Here is a 22,820-nt window from a genome sequence, read left to right as displayed (position 1 = left end):
TATAGATGCGCTCAGATCAAGATCAGCCAGACTCTGCAGGAATTGGAAACCCTTCTACCCTCTCCAATCTTAGAAGAGGTTCACAAGTTTGTGGACAAGGCTCAGCGGGCCCAACACTCTCAAGGAAAAGAAAGACAACGCAGGAAATTTCACACCTTGCTTTCAAAAACCCACACTCCTCAGTCTGAAACCACACAACTCAGAGAAGAAAACACACCTGAAGACAGTCGGGAGAAATGGGTAAAGAACTTTTCAGACCGGAATCTCACTGACCATGAAAAGAAGGTTTTAGCCAAAGGACTCAATTTCGCCATTTCTCCGCAACAGTTGCCCATAGTGGACCTCATCACAGCCACAGAAACCGCCATACGGATTAATAAATTATCACAGACCGAAGCAGAGCAAATCAGGATGAAAGTCTCAGCCACCCTCTCCAGTGCCAAAGTCCCTCCGTCTACCTCCTCACACTACAAGAAAAGAAGGCCGTCGCTTCCCTGAGCAAAGACCACAACATCACTATATTACCAGCGGATAAGGGAAGGTGCACCGTGATCCTAAACACAACAGATTACCACACAAAGATCACTACTCTCCTCAGTGACAACAACACCTCTGAAGCTTTAAAACGAGACCCCACAAGCAGCTACAAAAAGAAAGTTATAGCTTGCCTTCAAGACCTTGAAAAGGACAAAATCATTGACCGCCTCAAATATCACCGCCTTTATCCAGGGGATGCCATACCCTGCATTTATGGACTTCCTAAGATCCACAAGGAAGGGGTCCCACTCAGACCCATAGTCAGTGGCATAAACTCAGCCACTTATAACATTGCGAAACACCTTGCTACCATCCTGGCACCTCTCGTGGGGAACACCCACACCACATCAAGAACTCCACCGACTTCACCGACAAGGTCCAGAAACTTACCCTGGATTCAGATGAAACCATGGTGTCCTTTGATGTAGTCTCTCTCTTCACTTGCATACCCACCACGGAAGCAGTGGAGACTGTCAGAAAACGACTACAAGAAGACAGCTCCTTGGAAGACAGGACCAACTTCACACCCGATCAGATTTGCACACTGTTAGACCTCTGCCTTACCACAACATACTTCAAATACAACGAAGGCTTCTACAGACAAAAACATGGCTGTGCCATGGGCTCCCCTGTGTCACCTATTGTAGCCAACCTTTACATGGAGGAAGTGGAAAGAAAGGCTCTTGGCTCTTTTAAAGGGAGAGTACCCAGCCACTGGTACAGATATGTAGACGACACCTGGGTCAAAATCAAGACACAAGAAGTGGAATCCTTCACTGCGCACATTAACGCCGTGGATAAAAACATCAAGTTCACCAGGGAAGACACTAAGGATAACTGTTTGCCTTTCCTGGACTGCGCTGTGCACACTGAAGAGAATGGCAACCTCAACATTGAAGTTTACCGGAAGCCCACACACACGGACCAGTACCTCCTCTTTGACTCCCATCACCCTCTGGAACACAAACTTGGAGTAATTAGGACCCTACACCACCGGGCAGAACTTGTTCCCTCTAAGCCTGAAGGGAAAAAGAAGGAACACACACATGTAAAGGAAGCACTGAAAACGTGTGGTTATCCTAACTGGGCGTTCATAAAGTCAGCAAAGAGGCACAGGAAAGACAATCAGACACCAGCGAGGGAGGATAAGAAAGACAGACGCAACAACATTGTCATCCCCTATGTAGCCGGTGTATCAGAGAAACTCAGGAGAGTTTTCTCCAAGCACGACATCCCAGTGTACTTCAGACCCAGCAACACACTCAGACACAAACTGGTTCACCCGAAAGACAAAACTCCAAAACACAGACTTAACAACGTGGTGTATGCTGTACAGTGCAGTGAGGAATGCCCAGACCTCTACATCGGAGAGACCAAACAGCCACTTCACAAGCGCATGGCACAACATAGAAGAGCCACCTCCACAGGACAAGACTCAGCAGTCCACCTGCATCTTAAGGATAAAGGTCACTCTTTCGAGGATGCCAATGTTCACATATTGGACAGAGAGGACAGATGGTTTGAAAGAGGAGTGAAAGAGGCCATCTATGTCCACTGTGAGCGACCATCTTTGAACAGAGGCGGTGGTTTACGACACCAACTGTCTGCCATCTATAATCCAGTTTTGAGTTCCCTCCCCAGACGCCTTAACGCCCACTCACATCCTGGGCCATCTGACCTCAGGAAATCACATGATAGGGTGGGGCCAGGTTTCACAATGAGCTCACCCGAAACCCTGGCTGATTAGGTCCCACACCCGCTTTCACACCTTGGCGCATGTGATTAGAGGATCACCAGGGGGTCCTTTGTCCCTCCTTGGGGGGATACTCCCACTGGGTTTAAATCTGGGACTCTCGGCCATTTGACCTTAGAACTGAAGAAGCTTCTCGGATGAGAGGTGAAACGTCTTCAAGCAACTCAAAGAAGTCCAGACGCTTTTCTTTGCAAACTCCTTTGACTACGATGACCTGGATGACTGAGAACCTTCACAGACAACTGAAATGAAATAATGGTATATATTATGAAGTGATCACCAGCTCTGTCTATCTGTCTGTCAGTCATAATTAGTCTAGTTTTTCTAACCAACCATTGTTATTAAGACTCTTATAAGGGCTCATTAGTGCCTCTTTACTCATTAACTGATGCTTATTACAAGGACATTCATTAAAAAGTATGAAAGGTATGAAAACACTTTTTAAAGCAGTGTGACTTCCTCATTAACAATCCAACAACAAAGTTATTGCAATTTAATTCTTGCAATAATACTTATTAACACAATGTCCTACTGAAGCAAGGCTTTGCTTCCCACACAAAAAAGTGAAAAGATATAAACTATCTTTAGCCATACTGATGTTCAAGTGGAATATCAGTACAGCTGTGCCGGTTTTATGTGAATTTAGATCCAGACATGAGTCATATCATGATACTCCTATTATAAAGATAAATGCTTAAATGTTATTAAGAGCTTCAGGATCATCATTTAGCCTCTGCTATCACATAAAATGGTTAAATCTCCCACAGGTGGCCATGACACTGAGTGCTGCTTACTGCATATGTCATAGTATAAGAATCCCATCCTTTTTTTCTGGTCATCAAACCATTTACTGCCATGGCAGGATTTGTTTTGTTCCTCTGCTCAGTTTAGTTAGATTTTTCTAATGTTTGTCAGTAGTTTGTACTCGACTGCATTACCTACAGACAGTCTAATTTCTTGTTCTTCTTGCTTTCTCTTCCCCCTGCTTCTGTTTCTTCAGCAGGGATTCAAACCTAAAAAATGCTTATGGCTTCGACAAAAAGTGCAGTTTCAACACAGTCGTGACTTTAAACAAGTCTGAGCTCTAGTGTTCAGTCCGCCCAGCGGTGACTACACCTAATGAGGCTAGGCAGACACAGGGCAAGCTGTGCTCATAATGTCCCGTATAGCATGTGGCATCAGACTGATTTCAGAGCAGCTGCTGATGGCGCTGACTGTAAACAAACAAGTGAACAGTGACAGTCAGCAGATCTGAGACCTGCTGCGAGACGGATGAGCAGCTGTCTTCTCCTTGCTTCCCAAAGGGGCTGGCGTTCCATTGACTGTACACACACACACACACACACACACACACACACACACACACACACACACACACACACAGTGTTGAACACAGCTGGAGATGTGGAGTGGAAGCTTTGACCCAGGTTGCTCTGACAAGAACCTGTCACCACCTTTCACTTCACTCTCACAATCAGCTGGCTTGTCAGCTACACTCTGTTACTGACAGCTTGGCACACAATGATATGTGTGTGTGTGTGTGTGTGTGTCTCCCGACTAATCTGCACACCCATTCCTACGACACGGAAGTCAGACTACTGAGGCATCTATGTATCTGCACTCTTGCTTGCTCCACTCCCCCTGGAGTGCAGAGATACATGTGGACGCCTGTGCACGAGCATGTTCTGCTGTGCTCGCTAACTCCACGTCTTTCCCCAGACAGTGAATTGAGGAGCAGGAAGGACAACTGAAGTGACTGTCATACTTCTGCCAAAAGGATGAGATTGGAGGATGATGGAAAGTGGAGGAGGCAGTGAGAGTGAAAATGAACGAGAGGAGGACGGCACAACGGCTCAAGATGGATAGACAAAGAGCCGCAGAGAAGAAACGGGGAGAGAGAGCTTTCGAGAAAAGGTGACAGTCCTGGGGAGACTTCCCCGAGCCTGGTCTTGGAGCATGGCCGACAGCGCTCTGGCTGATGTACGAAGGGTGTCAAGGGCACTCAGCATCAAATCTCTGAAAGGCTGCCCTGCCAAACGCTGTTATAAAAGGGTTATGACTTCAATATTCAGGGGGATCATATAGCCTAGGAACGTGGGCTGTGGTCCAAATCAATTCATTTGGACAGATGTCTTTGTTGCAATGAAACTGCTGGGGTAGATTCATAGCTTACCAATTTACAGTTAGCCGATGCTATTATCCAGAACGCCTTAAGAGTTCAGGGTGTTGCTCAAGGACACAGTGACAGTAAACACGACTGCTGATGGACAGGGAATAGGTGTCGAGGGACTTAAAGTGTTGATATTTTGCTTACAGGAGGCTCTTAGTGGCCACTTGTCCACTCAGCTGCCAATGTGCAGTACAGTTAATAAGTCGATGCTTCTTTATGACCTGAATTTTAATCATTGTTGTCTTACTGTTTTCACTGCAGCCTGCTCGTCTTTGCTTGTGCGGACCGGAGGTTCGCTGCAGTTAGTCTCCCAACAGTGTTGGGTAAATGGTAAACTATTACACCACAGAGCTGAGAAGACCCTGATTGCATAAGTGAACATTAATTAACAACTGGAGTTGCTATAACTGATGATAACAATGGTGGCATGTAGGGATGCAACGATACCAATTTTTTCAAACCGATCCGATACCGATACTTGGATCTGAGTACTTGCCGATACCGAGTACAAAAACCGATACTTCTACCACACACAAGTTAAACTTAACCAGTAGTAAAGAAACGACCCCAGACAACTCTTTAACCCAAACGAAACGTTCACTGAACGTAAGGGCAGAGACAAATACTGTACAACACATCCCTTTTTTAAACTCAAATGATATTCCAATTCCTTAACCAAATGAAATACACTGTATAAATGACATAATTCCCTTTCAAATTATATTAAACAACCCAACTTATGTTATCACCTTTTGGTAAGTGACTCACTAATATACACTCCAAAACACGTTATATAAATCCACTTAACACACAATATTCACACATGGGCCCCACACACTCACATTCACACTTGTTGCAGGCCTGTTTGCTGCTCACGGCGGACGATGGAGAAAATCCTCTTCTCCCAGTAAGAGCACAAAGTCTGACTTACAGTTCCGTTGCCGGTAGATCGCCGTTCACCAGTCCCACACTAAATCCACTCCCTGCGGACCCGATGCTGTCTCTGCTACAGCACGTTAGCGAGTCACTGTCCAGCTCTCCGACAGTCCATAGCGGCTGCCTCCTTGGCGAAGCCAAGCAGTCCGGCTAGCCTTTAGCCTCGGCGGTCGTAGCTGGAAACACAGCACGGTGGTGCGACCATTGAAACAAAAAGTCACTTCACCCACACTCTGTTGTGAAGCTCTCACACGGTCAGCTTTCTAGTCACACACTCTTTTGTGCTGGTTAACCTCAGTAAAACTAGCCGAGTCTCTCACTTTGGTTCAGCTAACCTCGTGCATCTCTCCATGCCCTTCTCTTCTCCTCCTCCATTGCAACAGATACACAGGTCCCGTTTTATGCTACCTTCACGGGCCTCCAGAAAATTAGAACTCTGAAAAATATTTTAACTCCTTCAGAGTTACATACCATAAAATAATACTTTTATGATTAACATAACAGTTTGATTGCTCTAATTACCTGTATTTACCTTGTGACATATTACAGGGCAAATTACATTTAGGGTAGAGTTACATCACATAACATCAACTGTAAACACCTTATGTTACCGTGGCGTTTAAGTCCATGGGAATTATGAGTATTCCCATCCGGGCTACATTAGTATCGGTTCATGGTATCGGTTAACTTTTACGAGTACGAGTACGCACACATTTTACAGTATCGGCCCCGATACCCGATACCAGTATCGGTATCGGTGCATCCCTAGTGGCATGTCTATTAAATATTAAAGCAGTATTCTGTTCTTCTTTTCTAGCTCTCACTATATCCTGCCTTGCTCCCTTTTTCATTTTCTCTTTGTTTCCTTCCTTCCCTAAGGATAGCATAACTTTCAGCACTTCCTCCTTCTTTACAGCTCTGCATGGATCCTCCTTGTGTCATGGAAAGCCAGAGTGAGCCAGAGGGCATGTATTTTTCATACTTGTCTGACTTCTGCTTTGGTGGTCTGAAGGTTTCCTTGCTTGACCAGTGGCTCTATTTCTCCCCTCATCGTGCTCGATGGGGTGCCTTCCAGCCCTTCACCACCCAAGAACTCTAGCCTACCAGCTCATTCAAATTCATGGGGAGTTAAAAAAAGCTCCAAAACAAAACCAGGAGTGGGCCCAAGTTAGGAGCCAGCCAGCTACAGAGATTTACCCCAGCGTGTCTGCAGGTCTCAGCAGATGCATGTCAGAGGAAGATTGTAGGCACTGAACAAATGCTCTGTGTCACACACGTGCTTTCAGCCTCCCTCACTCGCTCACGTTTTGCTTCTCCTCACCCTTTTTGTTCATGTCTTTTCAATCCTTCCACTGAATATGAATATACCTTCCCCTTTGCACATTCAGTTCAAGCAATGAGTTATTCAGCCAATATTTACAGCAGAGCCCTCGCAAGGGCTGAACAGAAAGCATTTTGATAAAAAGAACACGAATGACAGGATAGTGTGGTACAGTCAGCATGCCCACTGTCTCAGGCAGCTAAACTAAAGTTACACTGAACCTGTGGACCACAGTGGAGGACCTACCCTGTCCTGTCTCAGATCTTCAGTCTCCCTTTCATGGCTGTGGTCAAAGGGACTTATTTAACAAGACGCCAGATGTATATGTGTTAAATTAGGTTGTCCTGTGGAGTCTGGCAATCATAAGAAACTGGGAAAAAAAATTAACATATCCCACAGCAGTCCACATTTTTCAAATGCAATGCACAAAGTGCAGTGAAAGTAGAAAATGATGAATAGCAGTGATAAGGAAAATCCAGCTAAACCCATTAGTGCCATTGATTTACCAAAGATAGACTCTTATCAGAGTTAAGGAGATGTGCCAGAGGACCTTAAAGCTCAGATAACAGTGTTGAAGTAAAAGCCCAAAACGCCCAAATGATGTGGCAAAATATGTCATTTCTAACAGCTCATGGCAGTCCCTTCCAAAAATGATTGCAAATGTCTGTTGACAAATTAATCAGTGGTTAATGACTGGAAAGGGTTAAGTACAAAGTGACAGTCTCTCCATGTTAAAGTGAGACGTTTTGTTATCACAGTTTCTTACAGGGGTTCATCCAGTCAAGATGGTCATTAAAATAGTTTTTTAGCTTTACCCGAATGAATTGTCATCTGTTAAGCCATATGTCTGTGATATATAAGGACTTTATTTCTAATTCTTCATTTCACATTTAGCAGTCAATCGAACAAAAATCTGGTTGCACATAAACGTACATTTACATACAGGTGACATTCGTCAAACGTGACACGTAAAACAAACACAAACAGAGAACATAACATTGCATTTGCAGGAGGACGATGACATGAACATAACAATAAAATAAAAATAATTTTAATTAATGAGAAATCTTTAAAAAAGCATATAGATGTTAATAATTGCTGTATGTGGGATGACATTTGTACAGTGTTTCATTCAGACTGGCCCACTCGTTAAACAAGATATAAAGTACTTACAAACATATATGCATACATACCCTACAGTCAGTATAGATAATCTGCTGTAAATGCTGTTAAAAATTGTCCTTTAGTTTCAGGTGTTTTTGTACATCCATCTTCTTTAACTTGTCCGGCTGAGGCAGCCTATCAGCAGCAGCTTGGATACGCTGCCGTGGGGGGAAAAGCTAGGTAGACCATTTACAGGTTGCCAGTAAATTCCAGGACTAACACAAGGAGACAGACAACCACTCACACCTACAGCTAATTTAAAACTGACAATCGTCTTTGCATGTTCTCTGCTCGCATGCATTCTCTCCAGGCATGCTGGCTTCCTTCCAGACACCACTACCCCCAAGCCAGTGGATATGAACCCAGGGTCTGATGCAACAGTGCTAACCACCACACTACCATGCTGCCTTCATCGATTGTGATTTTCTTTAATGAGATGCCTCTATTCCACATTTATACTCATAATGCGGTATCTTTTGCCTCACTATCATCTCAAATCATGCTGAAAAGGTTACCGGGCTGCAGCATGGTCCTCTTTACTCTTAACAAAGCAGGTCTAAAAGTCTCTGCCTCACACTTGCACAAACACTACATTATATGACCTCAGAATGATGTGCAACACTGTGCCTGCGTTCTTTCTCAGCGATAAAACAAAAATGGCATGCAAGGTGAATTGAGAGATAAACAGAAAGGAAAAAATGATCCACCGTGCATGAAATGTGTCAGTTCTGATCAAATTAGCTTCATGAAAACCAGTGAAAGAAGCAACAATAACAGACAAAAGACTGTGAAATGCTGACTTTCAGACTGGATGTCTCCGTGGAAACAGATGACAGCCATAATCAGTGTGGACACCCTGAGAAACCCTGCTATTAACTATCCTATAAACAAATCCTAGGTTGGGATATCAACCCGGACAGTTGGCTGAAACTGCTCAGCTATGGCATTCGAGGCATCGTTTGTCACTCGAGTTATTTGTTTCTATGAAATTGCTTCAAGTTTTATCTGCGAGCCCTCGAGAAAAGAAGTTTTACAGACAAAACTTTACAATGCTGTATTCAGAGCTGGCTCACTGTCTGCTTTTTATTGACTTCTTGGGTTGTTATACTCTGTTTGGCTTGCTGGTTTTTATGGTTTGGTCAGTTTGATTTAAAGTAGAACGTTGTGCTGTCTGCATTAATTGTCATTATTAGGTTAAAAGCAGGTTAACAGTCACTTCAATTATTATTATTTCTCTTTGTTTGGAAGCTTTTAAAAATACTAACTTCACTGATTAATTCGATTGGTGGTTGGTTTATTACAGCCCATGTTACAGGAACTTTCTGTTCGTGTTTCCAAGCCATACAAAGTGTGGATTGTTTCATCAATGTAAATAATTTAAATACTTAGTTACTTACTTAGTTCTGGAAAGACTTTTGACTTGGTAAAACTAGAAAGTCTCTCAAATGTACATTTCTGCCTGTCATCGATCTGGAGGACAATTTTCTGGTGACTTTAAGAGGATAGCCTATAAAAGAGGCTACGATTTTCTCTTTCAGTGTTTTCCTTTATTCTGTAATGTTTAGTTTGGGTTCCTGACAGTTCTTCCAAATACATCGAATTTGGAAGTTTAGGGTTTGGACGGTGATCAGATTTTGGAAATACATGAATGCACACGATCACGATTAAAGAAGGGCCTAAAAAAGACAGAAGCCTAAAGAACGTGTTTGTGCCGAGCTTATCTTCTGTTTGTATGTGTGTGTATGGATGCCAATACATTTTCACACATTTATGCACAGCAACATGCACACAAAGAGTCATCAGTCGGAATATGAATATTCATGTGGTTATGCAATAATGAGCTTCAGCCAGACTTTGGCAGTAGAATCCGTGAGTCACACTCGAGGTTGCAGAGGAGTCACGAAATGTAAAAGTTGTCTTTAACGTTTTAAGAGTTTACTTGAGTCTGTAATATCTGACAAGTAATAAAACATTGTGAATATTCCTCCCCTGTTCCTTTATAACACTGATATGTGTTAGGGTGAACGTATGGCGTGAATGACCACGATACCTAACAAATCATCAGAGTCAGTGAAGTGTAATGAGCAGCAAAAGCTTGTAGTAACCTTGTTGTTGAACAGGCATATATCTCGGTTTGAACACGTCTTGTTTTTCCACTTATTGACACAAATGTGACCTTCTGCTGTGGTTTATAGTGTAGATTAACTATATTGTTTTAAAGTATGTTAAATAGAAATGCTCATTACGGTAAATGTGGCCATACTGTCATGGACTTAAGCTTATTCTTTACACTCAATGTTTAATACTGAGTGAAGGCTCAGAAAAAAAGATTTGGGCCTGTACTTGGTCTGGAATTTTGGGTCTCATGAACATTTGTGGCCTCAGAAAATAATTGAGAGCATCGCTAGGTGTGGGAAGCGGCGTTGTCACCTTAGCAGGCAAAGGCGTAAAGCAGTCACACTACAGCCTGCCATCATTATCTTGCCCAGCAGTGCCTCATATGCTCTTGAACTGGGTCAGACTTATGAATTCTGGAGAGAAAGAGGCAGCACACCGAAACAACAACAATAACAAAAAAATTGCCTATGTTTAAAGTGGTGTGGAACCACAGGTGCATGTGTAGACTAGTAACTAATACAGCCGGGACGCCGACAGGATTTTCCTTCTATCACAGTGTTCCGGTGAATAACAAAGACTTATCGGAGGTGCCTACCTCCCGTATCCTCAGTAAATCACAGAGAAATTAGATAATAAAAAGTGAACCTTCCTTACTGAACTATACACAACTTGCAGAGGCGTACTTATTAAGACCAGGTATATTGCAGAGTGAGACATCTTGGATTGAACATTGCTTTTTCCTTCCTCTTCCACATTTCCATCCATTTCCTTGAAACAAAAGCTGTTCAAACTTACAAAGGAGCTTTACCTGCAGTAACTCTGAACTCTGTGGGATCCCCTTCGGCTTTGCAGACAGAAAATAGGAGGGTGCTTTCAGTTTTCATTAAAGCAGCCAGTCGGATCCATACTACTTGCAGAATTAGGTGGGGGGAAAAAAATCACTCTTCTTTAATGCAAACAGAGAAAAAAAAAGAAAAAGAAACTCCTGTCTGATTTGTTCTGCTTCCAGGTGCAGGAAACAGATGTATTTGATGAGAGCTGTCTGGAGTGCTGACAAACTGATGCAGTAATTGATAAAGACACATAAATAGAAAGACTTTAAATCAGAGCAAGGCTGCGATCAAACGGGGATGTTGTCAACTCGAGCATCTTCATCCATCAAACTACAAGCTTATCAGCAGTTCGAGACATTTATCTTTTCTCTGAAATTGGATTAAATCCCAAAGCAACAATGTCGCCAATATCTGAGGGATGCACATGTATGGAGAGATGTAACACAACCCAGCTCCTCTGTACACTTTAATGGCATTCATAAACACCAGCTTGACAACTATATGCAAAGAGCTACTATAGGGATTCTCTGAAAGTTAAATTTACATGCATTTACTAGGGTATATTTGCAAAGTCAGTGAATATACTGCATCTGTAATTAATAACAAATTAGCATTTATTTCATTTCACAATTTTATTGAGGTGCGCATGACATAAAGGTGTGGTTAAAAGTTTATATACATGCATCATGGGCAATTTTGGGCTTTAAATGATTTCTTGGCACTGTTTTTCGAGGGTGTACTGATTGTACATCATACATCTTTAATGACCTTAAAAACAAGAACCGGGTGCACAAATTTAAAATTATTTGGGATTTTTCTCTAATTCACAAAAAGTCGAAAGTATTCATACAGGCTGAAATACATACGTGTAACCCCACTTGCTCACTACTAAGTTAGTAAGTTGCACCTTGACAGGATACTTTTTTGAACAAGCTTCTTGAATAATCCTGGCTGGATATTTGACCACTCATCTGGCCAGAATTGGTAGAGTTTATTTTCAATGGTTGAGGCTTTGGGAACACATTCTAGAAGCCTAATGTTAGGGTTAAAAGCTTAAAAAAGAAGGCAATTGGACTTCTTTCAGTTTGTGAAGAGATTTCACCTCTTGTCGATGACCCTTCTTCAGCTCTAAAAATAAAAGGTGGAAACTAGCTGGTTTGTATTAACAGCTAGTGGTTGGATTTTTCCCCTTGGGAGGTGATGATACATTGTTGAATACATCCATCATCACATCAGCCAAGGCATGAAAAAAGTGTGGGTGATTACCATCACCGGGGGTTAAGGGTAAAAACCACTATGAGACCTTGCCCCACTCTATCACGTGACCTACTGGGGTCAGCTGAAGCAAGGTATGAGTGAGGTTTAAAGTGAAAGGTTCTGAAGACTGCATTAATGTTAATATCTTCTAACACAGCCTAACTTAATGTTAGCCCATTTGATCCCTTCTAAAAAGCGGTTTTGATTTGTGTTTGTGATCACTGTCCTATTGGAACACCCGTTTCAAACGTCTTGTGGTTGACTTAAAGTAAAGTTGAGGAATTTGGATTTAGTCCTCCTTGGTCCAAACATGTTGTGCAATGTTCTGTAACCAGTACCACTAGCAGCAAAACCGCCCCACAGCATGATGCTGCCACCAACATGCTTGACAGCTGGTTCATTGTTCCTCACTTTTACCACTTCATATATACCTCTTGCCATTGTGGCCAAATAGCTCAACTCTGGACTTTCCTATTGTTTTGAGTATTGGCCAATCGAATGTGTGCTCTGAAACCAATCATAACATACAAATTGATCCAGAAAAATCCAACATTGTTAGTTAATTGGCAGCAAAATCAGTTTCAGCCACAAGCAAGGCAGATCAGCTGATCTCAGTCTTAGCTGGTATCTTAGCTGATACACTTCTCCACCTACCCTTCCATCAACTGGCTCATATCTCATATATAACATAGTATTTGAAATGCTTTAGCCTGACCCGAGATTCATCTTTCATCTATCTATCTGTAGCCATATCCATTTTCAGTGATGGGATTCTCGCCTCTGCTCTCTCTGGGTCTCAGAACAGAGTCGTGCCACCAAATTTAAGCTTTAGTAACATTTACAGACATCAATCTTCTTTAGACTGCACTCAAAAAAAAAGATGTTTCTTCATGGTTTGCTTAAGAAAAAAAAACCCCCTTTTATTCAAATGTGATAATGAGTACTGATTGACAGTTCTTACCTGATGGGTTGAGCAGTCGCCAAGTGATTGCAGGATCTGGCCTGCCATTGGCCAAACAACTGAGTGTCACGTTACTGCCCTCATTCACCGTGATGTCATTTGACACTTGGTAGATACTGGCTGGAACTGAAGACACAAGAGAAATGACAACAAGATTAATAATGCTATTCAATATGAGCATGAACGATAGAGGATGTTAATAGCCATCAAACCCATGCATATTCTCACCAAAAACACAAAGCAGCTTTTTGTTCTTAACCATACATGCATAAAAACTCTTAGATGGAGACACAAGCTAACCTGGATCTTCTCAGTTAAAAGTAGGTGTTAAAAAAGCTTTAGAGAACTTTTTTCTCCCCCCGTTACTATAACTCTCAGAGGTACTTACGGTAAACTTTCTTAACCCAGAATCCAAATAAGCAATTTAATCCCCTGCCCCGGGACCTGAGCTCATAAAAACAGATTGCCTGTCTTGTCATATGGGGACCCACCAGACGGCTGCTGCACATTCACTTTGAGTTTACTTTGAGGGAAGTAGGCTTTATTTAATATATAATCCAAATTTAAGGCTGGAATGAAGATCCCGCTATACGTGCGTGTGAATTTGACACTGATGTTCAAAGCGACACGGCGCCGTTTCATCTCGTCACAGATCATCCTGCCTCGCAATCACCGATTTACACATCACTCCCGCTGCTGTCACACCCACACAAACAAACAGAAACGCACAGAGGAGGGAGAGTCCTTTCCTGTGTACTCCCCTCTCCTCCCCCACAGAAAACAAACAAACCCCAAAAAACCCCATAAAAGAATTAAGACTTTACAGTCAGCGTTAAAGTGAGTCAGCAGCTAAGGTGCAATCAATCATGAAAGATGTAGAGGGAACACACATCAGTGTTGTTTTCTTTTTTTTTAAGGATAAAGTATTGTATATGCAGATAAGAGGCCAAAAAATACATAAAATGATCAATGACTTTGGAATAAGATGAATGCTGGAACATGCATTATGCAGGAGATAAAGCAAGACTGACTGTTTTTTTTCTCAAAAACTTTAAGTTACTACGAGTACAATAAATGGATTTATTATTCTAATTTCAGGGTCTATGTTCATATGTATGTGTGTCAGATTTATATTCCCCGTTATATTTATAGATTTAAGTGAAGTACATGCACAGACTGACAGATCTCTATTACAGTCAGCAGGAATCAGTAGGTTTTTACTTTACTTATAAGCGCTTGCTGCAGGTTGTTGCTGGCAATCCTTCTAACTGACCAGGGTATCATTATTACCTAATAACAGAAGAAGAAGAAGAAGGAATGACCTTTTCTATCTAGCTATCCTCTCATCCACTGTGTTTTTGTTAATAACTGAACCAAAGGACCCCATATCTGTCAAATAGTTCAGTTTTGAAGGAACTGTCTGAATCCAACACAAGAACAGTTGGTTCCCATTTTACAAACACTCCTGATAATATAGCCACCAGGAAGGAGGCTGGCAGGGTGAAGCGAACTCTGACAGTCGCCTGTGTTAGTGTGAAAGTTCCAGCTGACAATAAGCTGTGCACGGCTCCATCTCCGATGAATGAGGTCATGATTGTGAGGCATGAATGAAACAACTGATGCCAATCATCTAATAGAAGTGTGATTTTTACAGCTCCTTCTGAAACAATGTCATTTCCTCCTGGCACCTTGGAAGGACTTGAATGCATAAAATGTTAGTTTTTCAGTTAGCCCTGGTTATTCTGAAAAAAGTGTGGTGTATGTGATAATGAGCTTCATCTGACAAAGCATTGAGAAAATCCAAACGACTTTCCTTATTTTTCAGTAATTCCTAACTGTGTTTGTTGCCTATTCTACATGGAGCCACTGTCAATTTAAAGCAGCTAAATGAATGTCTCACTGATCATGCTGACATACTTTGTCATGAAACTATGAATAATCTGCAAATACTAAGGTTTATCAGATAAGCAACAGGTAGCAAACGGACTTACTTGATCACCTGCTAATTTCAGTTTTTGCTGTGAGACCTCATGAAAACAAGAAAATGATCCTACTGTTGATTTCTGTAAATATTACTCCTAAAGTTTATGCTATAATTCACTAGCTCCAAATGTTATTTCATACAGCATATTGTTTATTTGGTTTAGGATATTTATTAGAGCATGAATATGTAATGTCAAACTTAAAGAAAAGACGACAATGACCAAAATACCAGCCTTGAGGCTTCAACAAAACAATGGGTTATGTTAAGATTTTCTTTTTTGATCCTGTCAATGTTTTTTATACAGTCAGTGAAGTAAACTAATCAAGAGTGTAACGTGCTTTTGGCATCATAGAATATGCTGCTAAAAATAATATGAAACCTCTGTAGTTCACAGTCTGTCATGTACAGCAAATATTACATTTTACAGTAATGCACCGGAGTAGAATCTATTATATCTGAGACTGTACAAAACAAAGACCAGTGACTCTTTCCTGTTATTATATACAAAATGACTTTTCATAAAACATAACAATTATGCTTCCTTGCTAAGAAAGAAAAAGGCTGAGCATCCGTACTCCTCCATATTTCATTAAGTGAAAACATTCTGTTCAGTTTCTTCACATTTAAGATGGCACCGCCATTGCATGCAATAGGTCGGCAGCCTTAACATGAAATTTCCCCTTGTGGGACTAATAAAGGTATATCATATCATATCATATCATATCATTTACATTTTTCAAACAGCCTGGCTCTGTCGTTCACTTACCATTTATGGATAACCATGACTAATTAGAAAGCCAATTTGTGTTTGCCCTTTAAATAAGAACTAAATTCACAAAAAGCCTTTGAGAACAGATGTTATCAAAACCAGAGATGTGTGACGTCTTGATGCATTCTCAATCATCCTGGAAAGTAAATCAGTAAATCAATCACTACAAGCGAAAACCTGTAGTGATCCCATATGTGTCAGGAGTATTGGAACAGTTGAGACGCATTTTTTCTAAACACCGGGTCTCTGTGGCTTTTAAACCCTAAAATACGCTGCGCCAAAAACTGGTCCACCCCAAGGATCGGGTCCCCCGACACAAACAGAGTAACATAGTGTACGCTGTTAAGTGCAGGAGGATTGCCAGGATTTATACATCGGGGAAACCAAACAACCTCTGGTGAAGCGGATGGCACAACACAGAAGAGCAACCTCATCAGGCCAGGACTCTGCAGTTTATTTACACCTACAGGCCAGTGGACACTCTTTCAACGATGAGGATGTACACATCCTGGACAGGGAGGAACGCTGGTTTGAGCGCGGAATCAAGGAGGCCATTTACGTGAAAAGGGAAAGACCATCTCTGAATCGAGGAGGGGGCCTAAGGGTACATCTTTCGCCATCTTACAATGCTGTGATTGCAGCCATTCCCCAACTCTCTGCGAATGGTACTCATGGCCATTGATCAGTGTTCTTTGATCAGTGGGTTTTGGTCAGTGGTTGTTGATCAATGGTCGTGAGAATTTGCATAATTATGATTAAGGCACTGACCTCCCAGCCCATTGTTCCTTCAGTGGGCTGGTTTCAGTCATTATGCAAATGTACTGTTTATAAGATTGGGGAAACCTGCAGTCAGCTGAGACTGAAGAAGTCACTTGGATGAGTGACGAAACATTTCTCCCCCAAAACGCTACGTCTAGATGAACAGATTCAACTTTTGGAGACAGAGATGTGTGAATTAAATTTGAAGCCGTTTTGACTGACTTGCATTAATGCCCACACATGTCTCTATCTCACCCCACAGCGAACTCTGATTAAAAAAAAGAACTCTGTCTTCATCATCACAGAGACGCGAATTATCACTCCGGTGAAGTATGAATTTAGGAGGTGTAAAGTTGTCGAAATAGTAGAACAGCATGATTACTCAAAACAAATGTTGTTATGTGCATGAGAGTAATGTGAGTTTGTCATTTATGCATAAAAATCAAAGTAAACCATTGAAATGTATTGTTTATCTGCCTGAAAGTGTCAAAGGCCCCAGACTCAGTTGTAAAAAGCTGTTTTGGAAATTTAACACACTTCCAGCTTTCAACAACTGCTGTCAATTTGTCCATAAACACAGCACTTAAACCCTTACTGCTCCATTAAAGTTACTCATTGGCCCGACAATAAAGACTGTGCTCCAACTGTGCTCCAGTTGTTGGTGTTATCCACACCAGCAGGTACTTGGTTTTCTTTTTGCAGTGAGGCTTGCTTTAGATATCGCACCATTGAGTTCTGATGCCTACAGCGAGTAAAATAAGTATTGAATTGTCACCAATTTCCCAAATAAATATATTTCTAAAGTTGCTGTTGACATGAAATTCTTACCAGATGTCATTAACAACCCATCCTATCCACACGTGCAAAGGACTCAAACCATAGTAGTTCATAATTTAAGTTATATGTAATATTGAGGAATGACACAGGGAAAAAGTATTGAACACGCTAATTGAAATTTATTTAATACTTTGCACAAAAGCCTTTGGTGGTGATGACAGCTTGAAGATGCTTCCTCTATGGAGAAACTAGTCATGTGCTTTGCCCAGGTGTTGTTTTGGCCTATTCTTCCACACAAACAGTCTTCAAGTCCTGAAGGTTTCATGGGCTCCTTCTATGACCTCTGACCTTTAGTTCTTTTCAGGTGATTGACTGGAAAATATTAGCAGCTTTATTTTCTTTCTCCGAAACCAGTTGAGCGTTTCCTTGGCTGTGTGTTTAGATCATTGTCTTGCTGAAAAATACACCCTTGTTTCATCTTCATCATCCTGGTAGACGGCAACAGATTTTTTATCTCGGTAGATTTTAACCATTCATCCGTTCTTCAATTGTATGAAGCGTGCCAGTGCTGTATGCTGAAAACAGCCCCACACAATCATGTTCTCACCCCTAAACTTCACTGTTGGTGTGGTGTTATTGGGGTGATTTGCAGTAACATGGAGTGTCTTATGGCATTCAAAGAGTTTAATTTTGGTCTCATCTGACCAGATGATACTCTCACAGTATTTCTAAGGCTTGTCTAAATGTTATTTAGCAAACTTTAAACGCCCCTCAGCAAGCTTTGTCTTCACCAACATAGTCTTGCGTGGAGATTGTGACCATGGTGGCTGAGTTACTTATTGTTTTCTTTGAAATAATTGTACCTGGTGATTCCAGGTTTTTCTGTTGCTTTCTACAAGTGCTGCTTAGCTCTTGGACAACGCTTCTCATTATTCTTTTCACTTCTTGTGGGAAGCACCTGGTCGTGGCCAGTTTAGGGTGAAATGATGTTCTTTCCACTTCCATAGCATTGCCCCAGCAGTGCTATCTTTATATAGTCAGTAGGGCCTGAACCTAAGTGGAAGGAATGCTTTCTAATTGCTGTCATGATTTTCTGTGCCTTTCTGCACCTCCCTCTCTTTATGTGTTAAATATTTTTTCCCTGTGTCATTTCCCATTGTACACATAATCTATGGACACGTATGGACTGGATGGGTTGTTACCAACATCTGATGAGAATTTCATGTCAATAGCACCTTTAGAAATACATTTACTCAGACAATTAATGACTTGTTCAATTCTTATTCTTCCCGCTGTATATGAAAGCCTATTGTGCTGCTGACTGTATAACTAACAAACACATAAATGGCAAACACATTTGTAGCAACAATACTGAGTGGGAATTCATCTGCTATTTAAATCTGATAGGACTTGCAGTGCTAACCTGAAATAAAGCTGCCATGTTCCTCCATACCGACTGTGTTTATCTAAGAAGCAATATTTCACTGGTTGCATCTTTTAGATTGTTTCTCCAGCAAAGTTATTATAGAAATTTTGTCTCTGTACAGCATCACTAAAAGTGTTTCCCTGAACTGGCATCTCGCTTTCTTTCTGTAGCTATCTCACAAAACACTCACACTGACTTTCACACACATGCACACACATGGGTGCACGGCGACTCCAAGCAAACGATTTCTCTAATACCAAATGACAAGGCAGAGTCGTTCCAAACGGCCTTTTAAATGAAGTCATACAGAGTTATCGCTGTAGTCAAATGACCAATCCAAAATGAAGATGGGTTCATCAGATATGCTGAGATGGAACAGGGGGATGGCAGGGCGGAAACATTCGATCGAGGTGACAAAAAACCCAATTGACTTTTTTTTTCTCCCCCACCTCAAAAACAACCAGCAGCGGGTGGGAAAGTTGATTGGCTGAGTAGGAAGTGTGACTGGAGAATTAATCCTCTGAAGCATAGATAAAAATGGATTGGGGAAAAAACAACTGCTCATACTCTGATAACCCTGTCGCCTCTATAAATGGGAGGGAAGGCCAGACTCGGGGAAAGAGGAGAAGAGATGTACAAAGCAATACAATAGTGAAAGAAAAGAAGTGTGAATGACATTTCAGCTCTGGTGGCTATATAGTGCCTGGTGTACAGATGTCAGGAGTGGAGGGGGAGGAAAGTGAATGGTAATCTTAGTCATAGGTCAACCTTCAAGGAGCAATGTTGGAAAGGGCAGCTTTTTGAAACTCCACTTTGCATCTGCAACTATAGGAAGGATGAATTCCACAGTGATGCACAACATCTCTGCTGACGTCTGCACGATGGTAGTGTTTGTGTGAGTCATGGGAAAAGATATTTAATATTTAACCGTGTACAATTTCATGTAAACAATCATTTCTCTACACGTTGGGGACCGTATTCTCAAGTGGACCTACTTTTAACTTCATTTCTCTCTTCCACTTCCAAAAATAAAGTTTGCTAGTATTCATAGCTAAAAATACAGCAAGCTACAGTTTAAAGGAGGAGTTTTCCATTTCAGATTGAGTAGGTCTGTATTATAAATAACAAATAATAATAATATATGTCTTATTTTGGCTAATGATCTCCTGTTTTGTTTGGAACTCCATCAAATAAATAAATAAATAAATCTGTGATGTAAACAGTATAAATATGCTGACCTTGCTTTCAACTCAAATTTCAAACTTCAAAGAGAGAGCGAAAGACAAGAGTGCAAAAGACAGAGTGAGAGACAGCAGAACGAGGCAGAGAAGAGTGATTAAGGAGGAATGTGTTTATGGTTTAGCTTTGTTTCTTTAAGTGTGTGGGCATGAACAAGGAGAGAGGAAGAGAAACCACAGGCAGTTCCTTAGTCCTTGTGACTGATATTCACCACAGAGACGCTTGGCGGGCTGGGCAGTGGAAGCAATGAAATGCCTGTCTCTGCATGATAACAACTCACTTTCCTTTAGCACTGTCTCTAGATACAGACATCTATTACATTACAGAATAATCAAACCAAGATGATAATGTGATAAGTATTCATAACATGAATTTGTGTGCTCTGATTTTTAGTGGTGATATTATTACTGCAGTGGCACGTCCTGATGAAAGTGTCCACCAGTGACAGAGGCAGTAACAGAGTGGCCCCAGGTTAATGATAAAGAGACCTTATAGGGGTGGTAATGTTATTTTATAGGTTTTGCATGTGAAACTAACTTTGTACATACCTGTTAGAACAACCAAGTTATAGCAACTAAGATTATATTTTACAGTATTAGCTCCACGTTTGGTGAGATTATTGTGAAATAAGAGAGTTTGTCCAACAAAGTTATTAGAGAAGCTGTGTCTCTGTCTGAACAACCAACAACTCGGAGTAAGTGTTAACTTAGCTGACTTTTAAAAAGAAAAATGTTTTTTTTTTCTTAATATATAAACACAAAATGAAAAACTTGAGATACAAAATCTTTTTGGTGAGACTTCCTGGGCAGAAATCAGAGCTTTCAGAGGAAACCTGTGCATGCACTTGTAAGAACATTCAAACTCCACACAGAAGGGCCCTACCCAGGTTTGAAGCCAGGACCCTTGCTATGAGACTGCAGTATATACCACCGAAACACCATGCTGCCCAGTGGTTTGGTCGTATTAAATAGAGTTTAAGGCATAGAACTGACTTATTTGCTAAGTGCCTGGTCAGCCTTGCGTGTGCCCATTTACAGTCTGGTCCCTTTCTTGCATTTCACTGTGACTGGAGACACAAAATTTAATAAAAAGAACAAAAAAAACTAATCAGACATTTAAATCGCCTTCATAACCGGAATATGGACATTTTAAAGATGGGGAAAAGGGAAAGCTAATGCTAGTCAGCGCCCACAGCCATTCACAAGCCCACAAGCCAGCAGCCTCGGTATGAGCAAATTGCAGAGAAGTGGATGCAGAGAAAAGGGTGGATGCCCTGCTATCTGGTGAAGATAAAAACATACTGGAAAATTATGCCTGAATTTTGTTTTGTTACATGCACCTGGTGCTGTTGCTTTTGATTAGTGAGGTGAAGTACAATATGTTAGGTAAAGGTGGGTGTACCACAACTCATTTTCAGTTAATCATTTGTACCTCCTTCCAGCAGCACAGCATTTCATATTCAGTTGTAAAAGTGAAGGGAGAGCCTGTAGCTTACTGCAGTTTTAGTGGAAATTATAAAGTTGAATGATTTCTTTTAATAATCTCTTTAAGTAACTTCTTTGAACAAAAGTAGATTTACATTTTTATATAACTGTCAATTATAGTTTTTCGAAAGAAAATCCGAATTGGCAGGTCACAGAGAGAAAAAATGGAATCCGCCAAGAAAATTGCAATCAGTGCATCTCTAATGTTAACCCAGGCGACCACATACCAATCACTGTAAGATTGATAACTAAAGTAAAATCTTCCATGTTGCAGCTGCTGGGAACAAGGTCTGGTCTGTAAATGTACTTGTTACTTAATGTTTAATCATTATCAAAAATTGAAGTTGGCAGGCATTTATATCTATATCCCTTTAATCAGCTTACTGACCACTAGAGGCACTTTACACTACATTTACCCATACAGTCACACAGTGCTTCATTCTATACACTTTATGGTCTTTATCTACCTCACATTCATTAACAGGTTCTTCACAAGTTACCCAATCATTGTTAGACCACAGAGGTAAAAGTAGGCCAGCTTGCATTCTAACACCTGCACAGTGCAGGTAATGGTGACTTGTTTATTAGATTGAATCTGTGTATAAAATCCCAATAATAGGATAATGGCTATGATTAAAGATTATGTATATAAGGACTAACTGTCATCACTGTAAATAACAATTAAGCAACAATAATAACAACAAGACATTGCACACTATATCAGCTGCTATCATTTAATGAAACTGTGGCTCATGATTTATCATCTATAGCTATTAAAAAAAATAAAAACACCAGCACATCGAGGCAGAGAGCTGCGCTTTGACACAATTTAAAAGCAGCTGTGACCAATAAATAATGCCGGTAATCTACTTCATTTGTAGGAAAGAATCTGAGCATTTTACCACCTGCCTTGCTTTAATCACAGAGAACTCAGACGTCAATACCAATAAACACTCTCAAATTGTTCATTCAGTTTGAATTCGTTCACTATACTATTTGGTGAGTAATGCTGACACTCCAATCCAGCATTCTTGAAAAGACGATGATTCAAGGACACGCTGCACCTTAAGTACCAAGAAAAGTGTTAAAAGCAATGCATGAAGTACCACGCACAGTATGTAAAGAGCATTTAGAGGCGGTGGTGGTGAGGTGGTGGTGTTAATGATGAATGTATGCATACATCCAGTTTTAGAAATAACTGCAGTCGCTGGCAAACTTCAGTTGTGTTATCATAGCTTACCCATAATGCATTTACCATAACCACAGTACCTTAATAATACAACAGCTAACAGATATGGTGTGTGGAACTGCAAACTAAATGTAAGCCAAATG

General features: G+C 41.0%; 1 protein-coding gene across 3 annotated transcripts in view; it reads right to left on the bottom strand.

The window, feature by feature from the left end:
* The window catches only part of LOC116328960 (limbic system associated membrane protein), a 1,233,629-nt gene that overhangs the window by 31,656 nt on the left and 1,179,153 nt on the right, over window positions 1-22,820 (bottom strand). For all 3 annotated transcript variants that reach the window (XM_039622696.1, XM_039622695.1, XM_031750856.2), the window contains one exon: window positions 13,051-13,176. In XM_039622696.1, the coding sequence (XP_039478630.1) occupies window positions 13,051-13,176 (126 nt within the window). The remainder of the gene's footprint in view (window positions 1-13,050; window positions 13,177-22,820) is intronic.

This window comes from Oreochromis aureus, linkage group 14 (genome assembly GCF_013358895.1).
Source record: "Oreochromis aureus strain Israel breed Guangdong linkage group 14, ZZ_aureus, whole genome shotgun sequence".
Taxonomy (NCBI): Eukaryota; Metazoa; Chordata; class Actinopteri; order Cichliformes; family Cichlidae; genus Oreochromis; species Oreochromis aureus.
Note: the sequence above shows the minus strand (reverse complement) of the source record. Positions and strands in the feature narration are given on the sequence as shown.